Below are 21,571 nucleotides of genomic sequence, written 5' to 3'. Positions count from 1 at the left end.
ACAATGATGTTTCTTAGTCTTAGAAATAAAACTGAGTACACCTACTGCAGACATCAACATCAGTCCATAATAATTTATTTCTCAAGTATAAGGTATCAAAAACAAATAAAAAAAATATGGATTTTAGGGTTGAAAATAGTGCCATAAATTTTAAATATAATATATAATTTCTTAATTAACCAGTTATATTCGGAGACAAACAATTCTGTCTGCGTTATCAGTCTTGAAACCAGTTCATATTTTGATCACATGTAGGTAACTGCTTAACATATGTAATATAATAAAAATAACGATAACCTATATTAAATGTTAACCTATGATAACCTATGGTAAATTAATCCTGTCCACCATGTGCTTTCTAGTATTGTACTTAGGGTTGCCACCTTTTGCCCAGAAGATTCCTGGACACTTTTTAAATGGGGGTGGAGAGGATGTGGCTTGGGGCGTAGCCTGGGAGGTGGCTTCTCATGGCCTCAAATATACTATCAAATTTTTAAAACGTTGGTTGGCAATTAAAAATGTTAGTGTTATAGTGATCACTAATCACTATAACACTGAATTTAGTGATTTAATACACACATACAGCACAATCCGTATAATATATATATATATATATATATATATATATATATATATATATATATGTATGTATATATATATATATATATATATATATATATATATATAAATATAATCCAGAATACACACTCGACCTAGTGTATACACAATATCCAGAAAAAAAAGCAGGCAACACGGGTTATTTGAATAACAAGCCTTTTAATCCAATGAAGGTGAAACAGCAGGGCCTTAACCCATAACGTTTCGGTCTACACTTAGACCTTTGTCAAACGGAGCCCATGTGAGAGATAAACAACCGTTTGATAAAGGTCTAAGTGTAGACCGAAACGTTATGGGTTAAGGCCCTGCTGTTTCACCTTCATTGGATTAAAAGGCTTGTTATTCAAATAACCTCTGTTGCCTGCTTTTTTCCGGATATTGTGTATACACTAGGCCGAGATATATATATATATATATATATATATATATATATACATACAAGAGTATTGCATTGAGCAATAATACTTTTTTATTGGACTAACTATACATTTATAAATTGACAAGCTTTCGACACTGAGGTGTAGTATACCCCTTGAAAAAGGGCGGAGCCCCAAAACACGTGTATTACTGAGGTGGTCATCTCAAGTTTTCTATGCCTACTGGCCCTCTCGCCAGGATTTGATATTCAGATGGCTGAACCTACCTGTGGAAGCAGTCTTGTGGATGGATAGCATTACGCTCTTGGAGCACGAATCATGGTGACGTCTTCAGCTTAAAGGAAATGGAGTAACCGGTGCACCTAATCAGTGGATGAGAATCGCAAGTATCATTGTTATACCTCCCTGTTTACTATATGGGCTGCATCATTCTAATGGCAAGTTTGGGCTCTTTGGGGTTGGTTTGATACGCTAGCTGACACACCGCATATTGGAGCTATACATCACATCCACACTAGTCACAACAGACCTTGCTGTATGGTTCTGGGACACTGTTACACAGATTACAGTTTTATGGATATAACGAACACCCCAGTCTTGGGAATTTTCCATATTAACACTGCTCTGTTCAGGAGGAGAGGTGTGCAATACTTTTATGGCATTAAAGGAGACACTGTAACAGTTGGGGATTGAACTTTGTTAGAAATTTATTGCACTAAAATAAAAAATCATAGGTTTTGTTTCACTACAAGTGGATTAAAATAAGTTATTTTTACCTTTGTGCTTCTGTTTGATGAACTGAGCTACTTTTTTGAACTGCACTCAGTTTGGAGATGACCCCATTTTATCTTTCCCATAGGGACGCCTAAGGGAAATGTATGTGTTTGCTTGGAGTGTGTATGTGCTGTATGTAGGTTTGAATGGGAATAGGCTGGGTCCCTTTCACCTTTATTCATTGTTTGTTATTCTGATATCATTAAATCCTTATCTATTTAATCTTTTTGGTGTGCTTGTTGTAATTATGAGTTTTGGGTATGTAGGTGATACCTTACTCGTGAACCCCTAATATAGTAGAATTTATCCATTACATCTATTAATTTAATAGATATTAGTAGTGCTGTTACATTGTGTGAGTTAAAGATAACATTGTGCTCACTCCCGTAGAGTTATTTATGAGTCAGCACTATTGGCTAAAATGCAAGTGTCAAAAGAACTGAGATAAGGAGGCAGTCTTCAGATAGAAGGTAATTACAGATGTAAAAAGTGTATTAATATAACAGTGTTGGTTATGCAAAACTGGGGAATTCAATGATAATTTGTGCTATAAAAAATGAACTTTTTTTTTTATTAAGATTTTCTTTTATTGAGGTTAAATTTGCACATACATGAACAAGTGTTTCCAATAACGCAATTATCAAAGACACAATAGTAACGCATGACATAATAATCTTGTAGGGACATTGTCACAGAGTAAGTGTGTACAATAGGAAAGTAAGTTTACATTGTATAAACCTCATTTTTATATGATAACAACCAATGGATCCCTTTATGTGATAACATTTAATAATAACAATGTCCCCTTTTTGAAATAAATCAGCCACTTTTGACTGCTGACAGTTAAGTAAAAAAAAAAAGAACATTTTAATATTAGATCATTTTAGCTTAATAGTGACTAAACATTTAGGGCTAGATTACAAATGGAGCCTGAGTGATAAAGGGTTTATTGCGAGGGTTAGCGTTCATCGGGCTTACCGCTCGTATTAGGTGTTAAAAGTAAATGCAATCATGTTAACGCAATCGCGATTTACACTAGACTGATTACCGTGACTTGAGAGCTCTGGTTAACTGTTTTGCTAAACATAAATTTTGCACAAAACACATCAAATATACATTGCAAAGTACACTTACACTAGTAATAACACCATCTAATAAAAATTATTCAATAATAATATTGCCCACAAAAGTTATAAAGACTCAAAGATAGGAGGTCTCAAGTGTTAGAGAAAAAAAGACAGGCAAAGGGTTTCAACATGGACATACATACATATAGATGTCTAAAGATGGATATGCATGTATATACTGTATATAAATATATAATATATATCTGTAAATATATGTGTGTGTGTATGTATATATGTGTATGTGTGTGTGTGTATATATATTTGTGTGTGTGTATATATATATATATATATATATATATACAAAACATGGAAGGGGACTGCACTCTCAAACCGGACCGGGTACACATCCCATAACCCTGCAACATGCTCAGCCCTGGGTGCTCACTGGCACTCACAGGAAGCTGTGCTTTCCCCAGAGTCACAGGCAGTTAACCCCAGACAGGTCTGGGTGCAAGGCCCATAGGGAAAATTACAAAACAAATTAATACAGCACACAGAGAAAGTCCAGCACTCGCTTACAAGCTCTCAGCTTGTGCACCCTTCACTTGTTCCCAGTTTGTTGGATTGAGAGCTTGCATTGTGTGGCTGTTTTAGGGTCCCAGGTATTTGGAAGGGACCTTGACGTGGTACCTGGGCTTGTCCTATTTGGCCAAATGCAGTAACTAACCCTTCCATTTTTGCTTTCATCTTAGCTGAGAGCTTGTAAGTGAGTGCTGGGCTTTCTCTGTGTGTTGTATTGATTTGTTTTGTAATATTCCCTATAGTTCTTGCACCCATGCCTGTCTGGGGTTAACTGCCTGTGACTCTGGGGACAGCACAGCTCCCTGTGAGTGCAAGTGAGCACCCAGGGCTGAGCATGTTGCAGGGTCATGGGATGTGTACCTGGTCCGGTTTGAGAGTGCAGTCCCCTTCCGTGTTTTGTATATGTCTGGGGTGATTACATAAGCCTGTGCACCCTTCACTTGTTCCCAGTTTGTTGGATTGAGAGCTTGCATTGTGTGGCTGTTTTAGGGTCCCAGGTTTTTGGAAGGGACCCTGACGTTGTACCTGGGCTTGTCCCATTTTGCGAAAAGCGGTAACTAACCCCTTAACCCTGAGAGCTTGTAAGTGAGTGCTGGACTTTCTCTGTGGGTCGTGTGTGTGTGTGTGTGTATGTATATATATGTGTATATATAAAAGCTAAACCTAGGAGGTTCATATGCTAATTTTTAAGCCCTTGAAGGCTGCCTCTTCTCTCAGGGCATTTTGACAGTTTTTCACCACTAGAGGGTGCTAGTTCATGTGTGTCATATAGATAACACTGTGCTCACGCACATGGAGTTCCTATGAGCCAGCATTGATTAGCTAAAATGCATGTCTGTCAAAAGAACTGAAATAAGGGGGCAGTTTTCAGAGGTTTAGATACAAGGTTATCACAGAGGTAACAATTGTATTTATATAACTGTGTTGGTTATGCAAAATTAGGGAATGGGTAATAAAGGGATTAGCTATCTTTTTAAAACTATAACAATTCTGCTGTAGGCTGCCCCTTTAAGTATATGAAAACATGTAAAAGCATATTTATGCAATATTCATATACTGTATAATAAAGGTTTTATGTTTATACTGTAAATAAAATAAGATCGGGTTGATTAACACCCCCTGCTAATGGCCGTTTGGCCACGAATCTGCAGGGGGCGGCATTGCACAAGCAATTCACTAGAACTGCTTCTGCAAAGCTGAATGCCGACAACGTATGCTGTCCGCATTCAGCGATGTCTGGTGGATATGATATGCTACAGCGTATCATGTCCGCCAGACTTTTATCATTCGGCCCCACAGAGTCTAAAACATGAACATATACATCATATGGCTTCTATTTGAAAATGCAAAACTAGCATCACCCCACAGAATTCACAGACCCCAACGAATTCACAGAACGGTAATGTCTGCACTGTATATGTTTTGGATCTATGCTGTTTTGCATACAAAAGGCCAATGATGGCAAAAACAAGTAATGTTGGTATGTCAAAATGAGAGGACCAGTTCAGAGTTCACATTTTGCACTTGTGGATGCTCCTTTAAGTGATAGATGTATAGTCAAATACGTTAACATGCCAAGTCCAGTGGCAAGTTCAATATTGTATTCCACATACATAGGGGCATATTTATTAAAGGCCTGTCCGACATGATCCGATCAGCGGATCATGTCCGACAGACCTCGATGAATGCGGAGAGCAATACGCTCTCCGTATTCAGCATTGCACCAGCAGCTCTTGTGAGCTGCTGGTGCATCACCGCCCCCTGCTGATTTGCAGCCAATCAGCCGCCAGCAGGGGGTTGTCAATCAACCCGATCGTACTGGATCGGGTTGATTTGTGGCGATGTCTGTCCACTTCCTCAGAGCAGACGGACAGGTTATGGTCTTCAGACCGCTGCTCCATAACTTGTGTTTCTGGCGAGTCTGAAGGCTCGCCAGAAACACGGGGCTTCAAGCTCCATACGGAGCTTGATAGATAGGCTCCATAGACAGAGTTCCATTCAACTTTCAGGTATGGCCATTGGACGATTACAGTCACCTGTCGGGTTGGAAGATACTCAAATGCCAAAGACTACTGGACAAAGGATACGGGCAAAAGATGGAAAACCAAGTATGCTCTAACTCAGCAGAGGCGTGAAAAGGTACAGAAATACAGAGTGAATTTGTCTGTGTGGTGGATGCTGCCGAGTGCACGCAAACATTAATGTCCCACATAACATTGCTTTACCTTACATCCTAACTTTTCTTCGCATTGCATACTTGCCCTGAGCCATCACTTAAAGTGGAATGGAACTTTGTCTATGTATGTGGAATACAATATTGAACTTGCTGCTGGACTTGGCATGTTAACGTATTTGACTATACATCTACAGTATCACTTAAAGGAGCATCCACATGTGCCAAATGTGAACTCTGAACTGGCCGTTTCAGTTTGACATACCAACATTGCTTGTTTTTGCCATAATTGGCCTTTTGTATGCAGAATACCATAGATCCCAAACAAATATGATGCAGACATTACCCTGTGTTGGGGTCTGTGAATTTTGTGGGGTGTTGCTAGTTTTGCATTTTCAAATAGTAGATATGATGTATATGTTCATTTTGTAGACTCTGTGACTGTACATTTTGTGTGTTTAATACTAACATGTGTCATTCAGAGCCACACTATTTCCATCTAAAGGGGAGGAGAGTCCATGGCTTCATTCATTACTAGTGGGAATTAAGAACCTGGCCACCAGGAGGAGGCAAAGACACCCCAGCCAAAGGCTTAAACACCTCCCCCACTCCCCTCATCCCCCAGTCCTTCTTTGCCTTTCGTCACAGGAGGTGGCAGAGAGGTGCCGGAATATCGGAGGTCTCTTATGAGGGGTTCTACCCTTCGCTATGGGACATGAGTTTAAGTAGCCCTTTAAGCTTTTCAACTTGAGGGCCTGGCTAAACGTTAGAGTCCGTAGATGCAGGGGGAGCTTCCCTTTGCGACACCATCCCGATTCATATTAACAGCTCCTTTAGCAATCTGCGTTTACTACTTTCGCAGATTGCTTTCTTCTCTCAAGTCCATGTCAAGAGTGCAGCTACTACTTTTCACACTTGAAGGGTCGTGGTCCTGTTCCACGGCTTAGATTCTGGTAAAATCGTTTAATTTTTACATAATGATAACACAGAAGCATGGCCAAAAATCGTTTAATTTTTACATAATGATAACACAGAAGCAGGGCCACCGTGTGGCGCCTTTAGCTTTATAGAATCAAGGGGTAATATTCCTATGAGGGGATTATTGAGCAGGGGGAGTATGTACATGATAAGTTTATTATGTGATTGCTGTGTTATGTGCAAGGACGCGGCTCTAGCATTTTTGTGGAACTGACAGGTTTTGGCATGCATTCTCATTTGCAGGGGCGGTCCTGCGTAGTCATCCTTGTGACCGGGTGGGGTTTCTTCACTTATGGTTTGATCTGCAACGGAGGAGACAAAGCGGTTTCTGAGTCCGGTTCATTGGAGATGGTGAGTGCCCCAGCCATTGGTGGTTATAAAGGTGCCTGTTCTAGTCTTTTTTCTAAAAGCTATGGAGGATTCTGAAGCGTTAGAGGGTACTCCCTCTTTATCTAAGTCTTATACCTGTGTTTATTGTGAGGTTTTGGTAGCCCAGCCTGCGCAACTGTGTTCGACATGCCTTGAGAAGGCTACGACTTCCAAACATAAGAGAATGTCTAGCACTACTGAGCCGTCCACCTCTGAGGGGTCTCTGTCCCGTGAGGTGCGTTCCCCATTGGCGTCCCCTATACCACATGCAGCACCCGAGGGTCCGACTGTTACCCCTTTGGGGGAAATTGCTTGGCTGCTGGACTTTGCGGACCAGCTTGAAACGGCAGTCGCTAAGGTGATCCATGCTTTGCCGCATTTTGCTAAGCGCAAGCGTAGAGCTTTTCATAGCTGCCCGAGCCAGAGGGGTGGTACCATGACGAGGCCCAATCCGACGCGTCGGAACAGGCCCTTTCGGGGTTGGAGTCCGTGTCATCTAAACCTCCGGCAGCGGTGGAACCCGGTTTTCGGTTTAAAATGCAGAACTTGCGTTTTTTTGTTAAAGCAAGTTCTGGCTACCTTAGAGGTTCTGGAACCCAAGCTACCAGAGGAGCCCTCCATTCCCAAGTTGGATAAGGTTTACAAGGACAGGGTGGTTCCCCAGACCTTCCCGGTTCCTGTCAAGATGGTGAACATTATTAATGAGTGGGAGCGATTAGGTTCTTCCTTTTCCCCTTCTTCTCAATTTAAAAAGCTTTTCCTCATCCCGGAGGCCCAGCTAGAGTTGTGGGGGACCATTCCCAAGGTGGATGGGGCCATCTCCACGCTCGCTAAGCCCACAACGATTCCTTTAGAGGATAGTTCTTCGTTCAAGGAGCCTTTTGATAAGAAGTTGGAAAACATGTTGCAAAAGATGTTTCAACACACAGTGTTTATTTTTCAACCGGCAGCGGCGGTAGCCCCGGTTGCTGGAGCTGCATCATATTGGTGCGATGCATTTAATTCTAGCACGCAGGGCTCTGTGGCTGAAATCTTGGTCGGTGGACATGATCTCTAAGACGAGGCTGTTGTCTTTGCCTTTTTAAGGGCAAGATCCTGTTCGGTCCAGGTCTGGGCTCTATCATATCCACAGTTACAGGAGGCAAGGGTGCTTTCCTTCCCCAGGATAAAAAAAGTGCTTATTTTCGTCCCTTTCGCGGGTATAAGACGCAACATGCTCAGCCCACCGCAAAAGCGGACCAATCCAAGGGTGCCTGGAAGCCTGCTCAAGCTTGGAACAAGTCTAAGTAGCACAAGAAGCCCGCTGAGACTAAGTCCACATGATCGAGGGGCTGTGGACCGAGTGGGGGGAAGATTGTCTTTGTTCTTAGATGCCTGGTTTCAGGATGTTCAGGACCTGTAGGTTCTGGAGGTGGTCGACCAGGGCTACAGGATAGGGTTCAAGTCCTCTCCGCCCAGGGGCAGATTCCTTCTGTCAAACTTGTCTTCAAGGCCGTAAAAAAGAGAGGCCTTTCTGGGTTGTGTGTGGGATCTCTCTGCTCTAGGGGTTATCGTACCAGACCCCAGGCAGAATGGGGTCTAGGGTATTACTCCAATTTGTTTGTGGTCCCAAAGAAGGAGGGCATGTTCCGCCTGATTCTGGACCTCAAATGTTTAAACAAGTTTCTGTCCGTTCTATTGTTCTAAATGTAAACGATCAGATCCATTCTTCCCCTAGTCCTAGAGGGGCAGCTAATGACCGCTATAGACTTGAAGGATGCCTACCTTCATGTTCCTATTCACAGGGACCATTTCAGGTTCCTCAGATTTGCCTTTCTGAATCAGCATTTCCAGTTCGTGGCTTTTCCCTTCGGTCTGGCGACGGCCCAGAGAATCTTTACCAAGGTCCTGGGGGCCCTTCTAGCAGTGGCCAGATCCCAGGGCATCGCGGTGGCGCCCTATCTGGACGATATTCTGGTTCAGACGCCATCCTACCATCTGGCATAGGCCCACACCAGGGTCCTGCTGCAGTTACTTCAATCTCACGGTTGGAGGATCAATTTCGAGAAGAGTTCTCTGGTTCCCAGTACCAGAGTGGAGTTCTTAGGCACGATCATGGGTGTCCATGAAGATCTTTCTCACGGACAAGCGACATGCAAAGATGGCATCCACCTGTTTTGCCCTTCAGTCTACAGGGAGACCGTCCATAGCTCAGTGCATGGAAATGGTTGGGCTCATGGTTTCCAGCATGGACATCATTCCATTTTCCAGGTTTCATCTCAGACCTCTTCAATGGTGCATGTTGAGACAGTGGAACAGCAATCATTCCGATCTGTCGCAGCTGATACACATGGAAGCCCAGACTCGGATTTCCCTCTCCTGGTTGAGCCGCCCGGATCACCTGTCCATGGGGACATCCTTCCTGAGAACGTCCTGGGAGATTGTTACCACGGACGTGAGTCTGGCGGGATGGGGAGCTGTTTGGGGTGCCAGGATGGCACAGGGGAAGTGGCCTTGCTTAGAGTCCCTTCTTCCAATAAATATTCTGGAGCTTTTAGAGATCTACAACGCTCTGAAGGCGTGGCCTCGTCTGAGAGACTTCAGCTTTATCAGGTTCCAGACAGACAATATCACCTCGGTGGCTTACATCAACTACCAGGGAGGCACGAGGAGTTGTGGAGACCCACAATTGTTTGCTCTCTGCGATCCACATCCCGGGTGTGGACAACTGGGAGGCGGATTTTCTCAGCAGGCAGATTTTTCATCCGGGGGTATGGTCTCTTCACCCCGAGGTGTTTGCGGAGATCTGCTTTAGATGGGGGACGCCGGAGATCAATCTCATGGCGTCCAGATTGAACTGCAAGCTTCCCCGATACGGATAGAGATTGAGGGACCCCCAGACGGAGCTAATAGACGCATTGGCGAATGCCTTGGGGGTTCGGTCTAGTATACATATTCCCTCCGTTACCGCTTCTTCCTCGTGAAGTGGCAAGTATAAAGCAGCAGAGAGCGTCCTCTATTCTGATTGCTCCTTCGTGGCCAAGGAGGATGTGGTTTGCGGATCTGGTGGGGTTGTCATCCTCTCCACCGTGGAGGTTACCCTGTCGCAGGGATCTGCTGGAATAGGGTCCTTTTCAACATAAAAATCTTGATTTTCTGAGGCTGACTGCATGGAGATTGAACGCTTAGTCTTGGCAAAAAGGTTTTTTTGTCCTTTCTTCAAGAAGGATTGGAGAAGGGTCTTGCCGCTAGTTCCCTAAAGGGGCAAATTTCGACTTTATCTGTTCTGTTACACAGGAGGCTCGCTGATCTCCCTGACATACAATCTTTTGTTCAGGCTCTATCTCGAATCAGGCCTGTCTTTTAAGCAGTCTGCTCCCTCTTGGAGCTTAAACCTGGTACTTAAGGTCTTGCAGAAGGTTCCGTTTAAACATTTGCATTCTCTTGACATAAGAATTCTATCATGGAAGGTTCTCTTTCTGTTTGCCATTGCATCAGCAGGCAGAGTTTCTGAGCTGGCGGCCTTGCAATATGAGCACCCTTATATGGTGTTTTATGCGGATAAGGCTGTTCTTCGCACTAGTGTGGGTTTTCTCCCCAATGTGGTGTCTAACCGCAACATCAATCAGGAGATAGTCGTTCCTTCTTTATGTCCTACTCCTTCTTCTCCTAAGGAGAGGTTACTTCATAATCTGGATGTGGTTCGTGCCTTGAAATTTTATCTTCAGGCCACAAAAGATTTCAGACAATCTAACTCTTTTTGTCATGTTTTCAGGGAAGCGCAGGGGTCAGAGGGCTTCTGCTACTTCTTTGTCTTTTTGGCTGAGGAGCCTGATCCGTTTGGCCTATGAGACAGTGGGTAATAAGCCTCCTCAGAGGATTACGGCTCATTCCACTAGAGCGGTAGCTTCATCTTGGGCCTTCAAGAATGAGGATTCTATGGAGCAGATTTGCTGTGCTGCTACCTGGTCCTCCTTGCATACCTTCACTAAGTTTTACAAATTTGACGTTTTTTGCTTCTGCGGAAGCGGTTTTTGGGAGAAAGGTTCTACAGGCTGTGGTGCCCTCAGATTAGGGGTCTGCCTTTTACCCTCCCGGTTTCATTCAGTGTCCTCTAGTGCTTGGGTATATGTTCCCACGCCCGTAGCTCCGATGGGCCAACCTAAATTTTATATTATCTTCTAGCAACATTTATACCCTAATATTTCTCCTACTGTTCCTTGTTCTCTCGGCAGAATGACTGGGGGATGAGGGGAGTGGGGGGGAGATATTTAAGCCGTTGGCTGGGGTGTCTTTGCCTCCTCCTGGTGGCCAGGTTCTTAATTCCCACTAGTAAGGAATGAAGCCGTGGACTCTCTTCCCCTCGATGGAAATAAAATTATTAGGTAAGCATAATTTATGGGGGTTTTTTTATTGCACGGTTTTTGCTGTGATGGTGAATATATCAACTGTCTGTGTTGCTTTTTTGCTATTAAAGCTAAATTTTTGAGTACATTTAAAAGAGTGCTGGTTTCCCTTACATTCACCTAAATTACAAGTTTTGCGTTATGGTGCGGTACGGCTATACAGCTGAAAAATTAGCCATTGCGCATGTAATCGCAGGTAACACGTATTACAAGTTGCGGCAGTATAGATATACCGCAAGTATTTTAGCCTGTAACGCAACTCTCCATTCCGCACTCAAAAAATTACTTTTGAGTGCGGTTGTGCGGTCCAGCGAAGATGCTTGTTATAGCTTATACTTCCGTGAGCCATTCCGAAATCGGAGACCAGTAGTTATGGATTTTGGAAAACAAAACCTCATAACTAAAATGTTATAAAGTACACTAACACCCATAAACTACCTATTAAAGTGAAGGTAAACTTTGATGAATGAAAGCCTGTTTTTTTTATAAATACTATTAAAAGCAGGGGCACTTTCATTTATCAAAGTTTACAAAGCAGCCGTTTTGATTAAAAACTTACCTCTCTTCTTTGCACAGCCAGAGTAGCTTCCCCCATCCGGAGATCCTTTTTTCACACGTCATCAATGACTAATCCAGCTTCCTCCAATGATGGCTTTCCCCCCAGGGTAGTCATTGCCTGAGGCCATGCCGTGATTGGAGGAAGTTTGGATGAAGTTTTGACTGGATTAGTCATTGATGACGTGTGAAGAGAGGATCTCTGGGTGGGGGAAGCTGCTCTGGCTGTGAGCACTATAAAGTAACTTAACATTACTATTTTTAAACAATAAAATTAACAACAAAAAAACAAAAACTAAATTACAAAATAAAAACTCTAAAATTACGGAAAAATAAAAAACGAAATGATCAAAAATAATAACAATTAAACCTAATCTAATAGTAATAGCCCTATAAAAGTAAAAAAGATAATAATAAAGTACCAATAGCCCTTAAAAGTTAAAGTTAAACGGCGCTTTTACCTGCAAAAAATTACAAAGTTCCCCTAACAGTAAAGGCTCCCCACCCAACCAACCCCCAAGATAAAATACTAAGCTACCCATTGCCCTTAAAGGGGTATTTGATTGGGCATTGCCCTTAAAAGGGCTGTCACAGATACCAGACAGTTAAGGCTACCCCAACCCCCCTACAACCTCACCCCTGTTGTTTCTCAGTGGTTTTGGGCTCCTCAGAGCTACCACAATCTCTGGAAGCTTTTGTTTGCTTGTTTTGTGGAAAGCTGGTGTATGACCAGGAAAACCCTCCTAGGCTGGCCGGGCTTCTGGAACTCCCGGTCGGCCGCCTCACAACGGACACCCGCCTAACTCCTCTCAGCTGGCCGGGCTCCTGGAACTCCCGGTTGGCCACAGGACAGCAGGACACCCGCTAACTTTACCCCTGGTCGCTCCAGCAGCCCTTTGCCCTAGAGCTCCGCTGTGGCAATTATCAGAGGGGAGCTCCTTTGGGAACTGGGGGTTTTGGACACCCCTAACCCCATAACTTCAATGGACTGTAACTCCGGTCCCCAGTAGCAAATCATGCTGATTTTTGGACTGTGGCATCTGGGGACAGAGAGCTTTAAAATGACACCCTGGAAGTGCCGCTCCACTGGGATCACCCGAAACCGCCACCCCTAGGTATTGGGATTATGTGAGACTGTGGCTCCTATGGAGGTGCCGGGCTGTCTGGAGGGTCGGGAAAATTGTGGGATTGTCCTTTGTGTTATCAAGATGAGCTGTGTGTATAAAAGGAGTGCATGCTTTACAATAAAGTCAGTTCTTGTTTAACCTGAATGCTAGTCTGTCTAGTTATTTGGATTGGCTCCAGCTAAAATCACTTTCCTGGGCTACATAGAAGCCTGTTCCAGGCAGAGAAAGGATCATCAGGCAGAGCTACCCAGTCTGGGTAGCTGGAGTCTTCCACAGGGTGGGACCCTGGGTACTGATGCTGTCGGGCATCAGGGTTGGCTACAGGCTGTGGTCACTTGCCAGCTACATAGCTGCAGTCGGCAGTGAGGAAGCAGGACCCGTTTGGCGGAGCTACCCAGTCGGGGTAGCCGGGGGTATCCGTCACAAGGGCATTTTGTGCCCAAAGCCCTAATCTAAAAAAACACCCCCAAAAAAAACTAACCCCAGGAAATCTACTCACAGTTCCTGAAATCCGGACATTCATCTTCATCCAGGTGGCGAGAAGTCTACATCCAGGTGGCGACAGCTTCATCTATCGCGTGGGCATCTTCTATCTTCATCCCGGTGACGCAGAGCTGTGAAGGCACGGAGCATCTTCGCTGGCGGCACGGACATCCAGCTCAGAGGATCCTATTCATACGGTCACCACTGTCTGAAGCTTGAATGCAAGGTTCACGTTTAAATATAGTGTACCTTGCATTCCTAGGTACACTAACACCTACGCTGCGGAGTCTGTTGGCGCTCTACAAATAACCGATAATAAAAAAAATAATTCCTATTGGCTGATTTGATTCTTCAAATTCAAATCGGCCAATAGGATAAGAGCTATTGAAATCCTATTGGCTGTTCAAATCAACCAATAGGATGAGAGCTACTGAAATCCTATCGGTTAATTTGAACAGCTAATAGGATTTCATTAGCTCTCATCCTATTGGCTGATTTGAATTTGAAGAATGAAATCAGCCAATAGGAATGCAAGGTACTCCATATTTAAAGTACATTGCAGTCAAGCTACAGTGTATGGCGGTGACTGTATGAAGAGGATCCTCCACGCTGGATATCCGCGCTGCCGGCGTAGATAAACCACGCCTCCACAGCTCCGCGCCACCAGGATGAGGATAGAAGATGCCCCCGCGATGGATGAAGCTGTCGCCGCTTGGATGAAGATAGATGTCCGGACTTCATGAACTGTGAGTAGATTTCCTGGGGTTAGTGTTAGTTTTTTTTTTTTTTTTTAGCTTTTTGGGTGGGTTTTATTTTTTTATATTAGGGCTTTGGGCACAAAATGGCCATAAAAAATGCCCCTTTAGGAGCAATGGGTAGCTTAGGGTTTTTTTAGACTTAGGTTTTTTATTTTGGGGGGTTGGTTGGGTGGGAGGGCTTTTACTGTTAGGGGGGACTTTGTCATTTAGGGCAATGCCCTACAAAAGGCCCTTTTAAGGGCTATTGGTAGTTAATTATTAGGGAGTGTTTTTATTTTGGGGGGGCTTTTTTATTTTTTTTTCGTAGTGTTAGGATTTTTTTCATTTGTAATTTATTTATTTTTATTTTTCGTTAATTTTATTGTTTTAAAATTGTAATGTTAGGTTACTTTATAGTGTAAACTTATTTTTTTTATTTAAAGATAGTTATAATGTAAGTTTAATTTAAAATTAGTGTTATGTTCGGTTTAGGGGTTAATATTTTAATTTAGTGTGTTGCAATGTGGCGGGACAGTGGTTTAAGGGTTAATAGGTTTAGTTTAGTAGTAGCGATGTGGGGGGACAGCGGTTTAAGGGTTAATAGGTTTAGTTTAGTAGTAGCAATGTCGGGCCCGGTGATTTAGGGGTTAATAGGTTTATTTTAGTGTTGGCAATGTGGGGGGCTGGGGGTTTAGGGGTTAATTGTTTTATTTATTGTTGGCGATGTCAGAGGGCAGCGGTTTAGGGGTTAATCATTTTATTTAGTGTCGGGCGGCGGATTAGGGGTGTTTAGACTAGGGGTTTATGTTAGGGTGTTATGTTTTAACATAGCTTTCTTTTCCCCATAGACATCAATGGGGTTGCATTACGACGATCACCATTCCGCGATCGCAGGTGTTAGTTTTTTTCTAACACTTTCTCCCCATTGATGTCTATGGGGGAAAGCTTGTCACACCATAATGCACAGCACAAGGAGGTTTTTGTGTAACTTGTAATGGCAGCGCCATGGAAAGTGCGATAACGCTAATTTTGTTTGCCTTACCTACGCACCCGGTTTAGCGCGACACTTGTAATCTTGGCCTTTGTGTGCAATGTAATTTTCTTTGCTCTTGAATCTTTCTCTTTATTTCATTTATATATTATAATTTTATTAAGGAGAAAATGTTGAAAGTGGCTGCACTGTGTCACCTCCAGGGATCCAAGCTGCCCATGTCCTCTGAGTCAACCTTGTTGCTTTCACCTCCAAAATAAAAGGACTCATAATAGTGTAGCAGATTTCAGACAATGTGGTAGGCGCACAAACTGGTTATACTCACAAGATTGCAGTTAAAATAAGCCTTTTATTAAAATCATCACAAAGGTGTCTTCAGGTGCAGCTTCAGGTTTTATTTAAAATAAAGCTCAACGCGTTTCGGCTAAAAGAAGCCTTTATCAAGAGCATAAAGTTAAAACAATTTCTGGAACAATTTAACCAATTTAACCATTAACCATTTGTTCCAGAAATTCCCTGGAGGTGACACAGCGCCGCCACTTTCAACACTTTCTGCTTCTATACACGGTTTGGGAGAACCGGAGCTGGTAGCGAGCACCTGAAGGGAAGTGCTAACATTGCTTCATTCTTTATCCTTTCTAATATAATTTAATTAAGGGTCTGCACCACCTGAAGTCTAAATTACAAACCTATAAGGGCTTTTGCCCATAGGAGTTAAATCAATAAATATGAATAGATTTTTGGAACATTTGCTTTGATATAATCTTATCGCCTCATAATCTTTATTTCCAAATATAAATATATAGGAATAGATATATTTTGTACCAAAAAAAACATCAGATATATGCATAAATATTTATTTATGAATAAATAGAACATATTTTGTTATGTGCAGAACATTGGAATGTGAAATAATATAATAGCACAAATGAGAATATGCGATCGTGTTTGCCCGAGATTGGGGTGTTATGTGACTCAAATGGGGAAATATGTGAACGTGCATGCAATATTCTAACTTCGGATTTATGCGTTTTTCGGATTACCGCAGGAGCGAAAACAGTTTACCTTTAATTCATAATATGAGCGCAACCTGACGAGCACAAAAATCTTACTCATAGCACAATTAACGCTCAAGTGGGAGCGTTAATTTGAGCTCCGCGCGTAATATAGCCCTTAGTTTGGTGGTCAGTAAAATTGGTGGGGTTGTGCACCCGCTAAAAAGGTTCTGGGGAGAACACTGCCTGTGTATGTGTGTGTGTTTCTCCTGCCCAATACCTGTGTATGTGTGTTTGCCTCCTACCTAATACCTAAAAAGGTCCTGGGGAGAACACTGCCTGTGTATGTGTGTGTGTCTCTTGCCCCAAACCTGTGTATATGGGTCATCTCCTGCCCAATACCTGTCTATGTGTGTTTTTGTCCTTCCTAATACTTGTATTTGTCTCCTGCCCAATAACTCTGTGTGTGTGTTTTCTTCTTTTGCCTAATACTTGTGCAGTGTTCATTAAAATCAGCCAGGTTGTGCACCCGCTAAAAATGTCCTTGGGAGAACACTGTGTATGTTTGTTTGTTTTCTGCCCAATACCTGTGTATGAGTGTCATCTCCTGCCCAATATGTGTGTGTCCTTGCCCAATAACTGTGTGTGTGTGTGTGTCATCTTATGCCCAATATGTATGTGTTTCATCTCCTTCCCAATACCTGTGAATGTGAATCATCTCCTGCCCAATACCTGTGTATGTATGTTTGTCTCCTTCCCAATACTTGTGTGTGTGTCTCCTGTCCAATACCTGTGTATGTGTGTCATCTCCTGCCCAATACCTGTGAATGTGAATCATCTCCTGCCCAATACCTGTGTATGTATGTTTGTCTCCTTCCCAATACGTGTGTGTATCCCTGCCCAATACCTTGTGTATGTGTGTCATCTCCTGCCTAATACTTGTTGTCTTTCCTGTCCAATACCTGTGTATGTGTCATGATGTTATGCTCATTTATTACTTTTACTCTCATTCACTACTTCTCCTTTAACTGTGGGATGGACTTTCAGGAACTTCCTGTATAAATTACTGCTGCTTCACATTCTCATTGCTTGGTATTGAATCCTGTATGTGACTTCAGGAATTCTCCTAAGCCTTTGCGTCCTGAAATCTGTGTAACCAATGAACCTGAAGTAAGCCTGCCTGCTTAACGTCCAGTACCTGCCGTTCGTGGCTCTCAGTACCTCAGCTTCCTCTATTTTTGCTGACCGTAAGATCTCAACCCGATATCAGCTGTCTACAAGTACACTACTGACATCAGCTGTTCCTAACTAAACCTCCATGCGGCGGTTAAGTCACACGCTGAAGATTTCTCAGCCTTCCGCGGCCTGTCAGCGCTACAAACCTCTGATACCGAGATCCATTCCGACTCTTCTTATAACAGTAAGCTGAATACTCTGTACTTCCACAAAGTTTCCTAGCTTATATCATGTTTGTTAGTGTCACGGATATTCTATGTTGCAACTTACTCACCCTAACATATGTTACCTTTCAAACCTGGCCAGTTATATTAACCTAGCATTTATCATATGTTGCTTAATACCAGTAACTATTCTATGTGCACATTAACGCTATTTAGAGTTTTACTCATAATTGGTTAAACTAATGGGAAACACTGCTGTAATAATTTAGTGTATTTAACACGTGACAGCCATAGGCCTCTAGTTATCAAGCCGTCAACCGCAAATACGATGGAATTCCGCAGCGTATTTGTGGCGAGGCTGATTCGCCATAGTTATCAAGCCCTAGTGACTGGCAAAAGTAGAATCTAGTGACGTAACCTACGATCCGCCGGACTCAGTCCGACACAGATCGATGGTTACGTCACTCCAGATGTTCCGAACGCAAGTTCGGCACAATCTGACTACTTTTGGAAGTTATCAAAGAACAACCAGGTACGCTCGCCACTATTCCGGCCCAGCGTACCTGGTGTTCAATCCGCCGCCCTGGAGGCGGCGGATCCCATAGGAATTAATGGGAGTCTGACAGCAGCGAGAGCTCATGTTCGCTGCTGCCCGATATCCCATTGCTTTCTTTGGGAAGTGTCTGCACCTAACACCCTAACATGTACCCAGAGTCTAAACACCCCTAATCTGTCCCCCCTACACCGCCGCCACCTACTTTATACTTATTAATCCCTAAACCGCTGCTCCCGGACCCCGCCGCCACCTACATTATACCTATTAACCCCTAATCTGCTGCCGCCACCTACATAAAGTTATTAACCCCTATCCTGCCGATCCCAGACCCCGCCGCAAATAAATTGTTTAACCCCTAAACCGCCGGAGCCCGCCGCCAACTACATTACATTTATAAACCCCTATCCTGCCCCCCCCACATCGCCGCCACCTACAGTACATTGATTAACCCCTAATCTACCCCCCCTACACTGCCGCCACTATATTAAATGAATTAACCCCTAAACCTAAGTCTAACCCTAACACCCCCCTAACTTAAATATTATTTAAATTAATCTAAATAAATATTCCTATAATTAAATACATTAATCCTATTTAAAACTAAATACTTGCCTATAAAATAAACCCTAAGATAGCTACAATGTAACTAATAGTTATATTGTAGCTATCTTAGGGTTTATTTTTATTTTACAGGCAACTTTGTATTTATTTTAACTAGGTACAATAGCTATTAAATAGTTAGTAACTATTTAATAGCTACCTAGCTAAAATAAATACAAAATTACCTGTAAAATAAATCCTAACCTAAGTTACAATTACACCTAACACTACACTATCATTAAATAAATTAAATTAACTACAATTACCTAACATTAAATAAAATTAACTAAAAATAACTAAAGTACAAAAAAAACCCCTCTAAATTACAGAAAATAAAAAAACATTACAAGAAGTTTAAACTAATTACACCTAATCTAAGCCCCCTAATAAAATAAAAAAAGCCCCCGAAAATAATAAAATTCCCTACCCTAAACTAAATTACAAATAGCCCTTAAAAGGACCTTTGGGGCAGTGCCCCAAAATAATCGTCTCTTTTACCTGTAAAAAAAAGAAATACAACCCCCCCAACATTAAAATCCACCACCCACACACCCAACCCTGCTCTAAAACCCACCCAAACCCCCCTAAAAAAAACCTTACACTACCCCCTTGAAGATCACCCTACCTTGAGACGTCTTCACCCAGCCGGGCACAAGTCTTCATCCGATCCGGCCAGAAATCTTCCTCGAATCCGGGCAGAAGAGGTCCTCCAAGCGGCAGAAGTCTTTATCCAAGCGGCATCTTCTATCTTCAATCAACCGGAGCAGAGCGGGTCCATCTTCAATCCAGCCGACGCGGAGCCATCAAACGCCGTCCTAACACTGAATGAAGGTTCCTTTAAATGACGTCATCCAAGATTGCGTCCCTTGAATTCCGATTGGCTGATAGGATTCTATCAGCCAATCGGAATTAAGGTAGGAAAAATCCGATTGGCTGATGTAATCAGCCAATCGGATTGAAGTTCAATCCGATTGGCTGATCCAATTAGCCAATAGGATTGACCTTGCATTCTATTGGCTGATTGGAACAACCAATAGAATGTGAGGTCAATCCTATTGGCTGATTGGATCAGCCAATCGGATTGAACTTCAATCCGATTGGCTGATTACATCAGCCAATCGGATTTTTCCTACCTTAATTCCGGTTGGCTGATAGGATTCTATCAGCCAATCGGAATTCAAGGGACGCCATCTTGGATGACGTAATTTAAAGGAACCTTCATTCAGTGTTAGGACGGCGTTTGAAGAGGATGGCTCAGCGACGGCTGGATTGAAGATGGACCCGCTCCGGTTGATTGAAGATAGAAGATGCCGCTTGGATAAAGACTTCTGCCGCTTGGAGGACCTCTTCTGCCCGGATTTGAGGAAGATTTCTGGCCGGATCGGATGAAGACTTGTGCCCGGTTGGGTGAAGACGTCTCAAGGTAGGGTGATCTTCAAGGGGGTAGTGTTAGTTTTTTTTAAAGGGGGGTTTAGGTGGGTTTTAGAGTAGGGTTGGGTGTGTGGGTTTTAATGTTGGGGGGGTTGTATTTCTTTTTTTTACAGGTAAAAGAACTGATTACTTTGGGGCAATGCCCCGCAAAAGGCCCTTTTAAGGGCTATTTGTAAGGTAAAAGAGCTGATTACTTTGGGGCAATGCCCCGCAAAAGGCCCTTTTAAGTGCTATTTGTAATTTAGTTTAGGGTAGGGAATTTTATTATTTCTCTTGTAAGGTGTATCCAGTCCACGGATCATCCATTACTTGTGGGATATTCTCCTTCCCAACAGGAAGTTGTAAGAGGACACCCACAGCAGAGCTGTTATATAGCTCCTCCCCTAACTGCCATACCCAGTCATTCTCTTGCAACTCTCAACAAAGATGGAGGTAGTAAGAGGAGAGTGGTAAAATATAGTTAGTTTTTTCTTCAATCAAAAGTTTGTTATTTTCAAATAGTACCGGAGTTGTACTATTTTATCTCAGGCAGTATTTAGAAGAAGAATCTGTCTGCGTTTTCTATGATCTTAGCAGCTTGTAACTAGGATCCACTGCTGTTCTCACATATGTCTGAGGAGTGAGGTAACTTCAGAGGGAGAATGGCGTGCAGGTTATCCTGCTATTGAGGTATGTGCAGCTTTAAGTTTTTCTAGGGACTAGAAAATGCTGCTGGTACCTGATTAATGTAAGTTAAGCCTAAAAACAGTGATTTAATAGCGACTTGTATCAGGCTTACTACCAGAGAGATATACTCTGATAATATGGCAATATAAAATGTTTGCTGGCATGTTTAATCCTTTTTATATATGCTTTGGTGATAAAACTTATTGGGGCCTAGTTTTTTCCACATGGCTGGCTTGATTTTTGCCTAGAAAAAGTTTCCTGAGGCTTTCCACTGTTGTAGTATGAGTGGGAGGGGCCTATTTTAGCGCTTTTTTGCGCAGTTAAAATTACAGACAGAGACATTCAGCTTCCCTCAGCAGTCCCCTGCATGCTATTGGACATCTCTGAAGGGCTCTAAAGGCTTCAAAAGTCGTTTATTGAGGAAGGTAGGGCCACAGCTGAGCTGTGGCAGTTGTTGTGACTGTTTAAAAAACGTTTATTTCATTTTTTTGATCCGTTTTTTGCATTAAGGGGTTAATCATCCATATGCAAGTGGGTGCAATGCTCTGCTAACCTATTACATACACTGTAAAAATTTCGTTTGATTTACTGCCTTTTTTCACTGTTTTTCAAATTTTGACAAAATTTGTTTCTCTTAAAGGCACAGTACCGTTTTTTATATTTGCTTGTTAACTTGATTTAAAGTGTTTTCCAAGCTTGCTAGTCTC

The 21,571-nt window shown here is 42.7% G+C and overlaps 1 protein-coding gene across 1 annotated transcript in view; it reads left to right on the top strand.

The window, feature by feature from the left end:
* The first annotated feature begins 5,429 nt into the window (after positions 1-5,429).
* Positions 5,430-21,571, top strand: part of LOC128657866 (gastrula zinc finger protein XlCGF26.1-like) — a 169,423-nt gene continuing 153,281 nt past the window's right edge. Inside the window, exon 1 of the mRNA XM_053712296.1 lies at positions 5,430-5,526. Within this exon, the coding sequence (XP_053568271.1) occupies positions 5,430-5,526 (97 nt within the window). The remainder of the gene's footprint in view (positions 5,527-21,571) is intronic.

The sequence above is a fragment of the Bombina bombina genome, chromosome 4 (assembly GCF_027579735.1).
Source record: "Bombina bombina isolate aBomBom1 chromosome 4, aBomBom1.pri, whole genome shotgun sequence".
Lineage (NCBI taxonomy): Eukaryota > Metazoa > Chordata > Amphibia > Anura > Bombinatoridae > Bombina > Bombina bombina.
The sequence above is the reverse complement of the archived record's forward strand: the minus strand, read 5'-3'. Positions and strand labels throughout refer to the sequence as shown.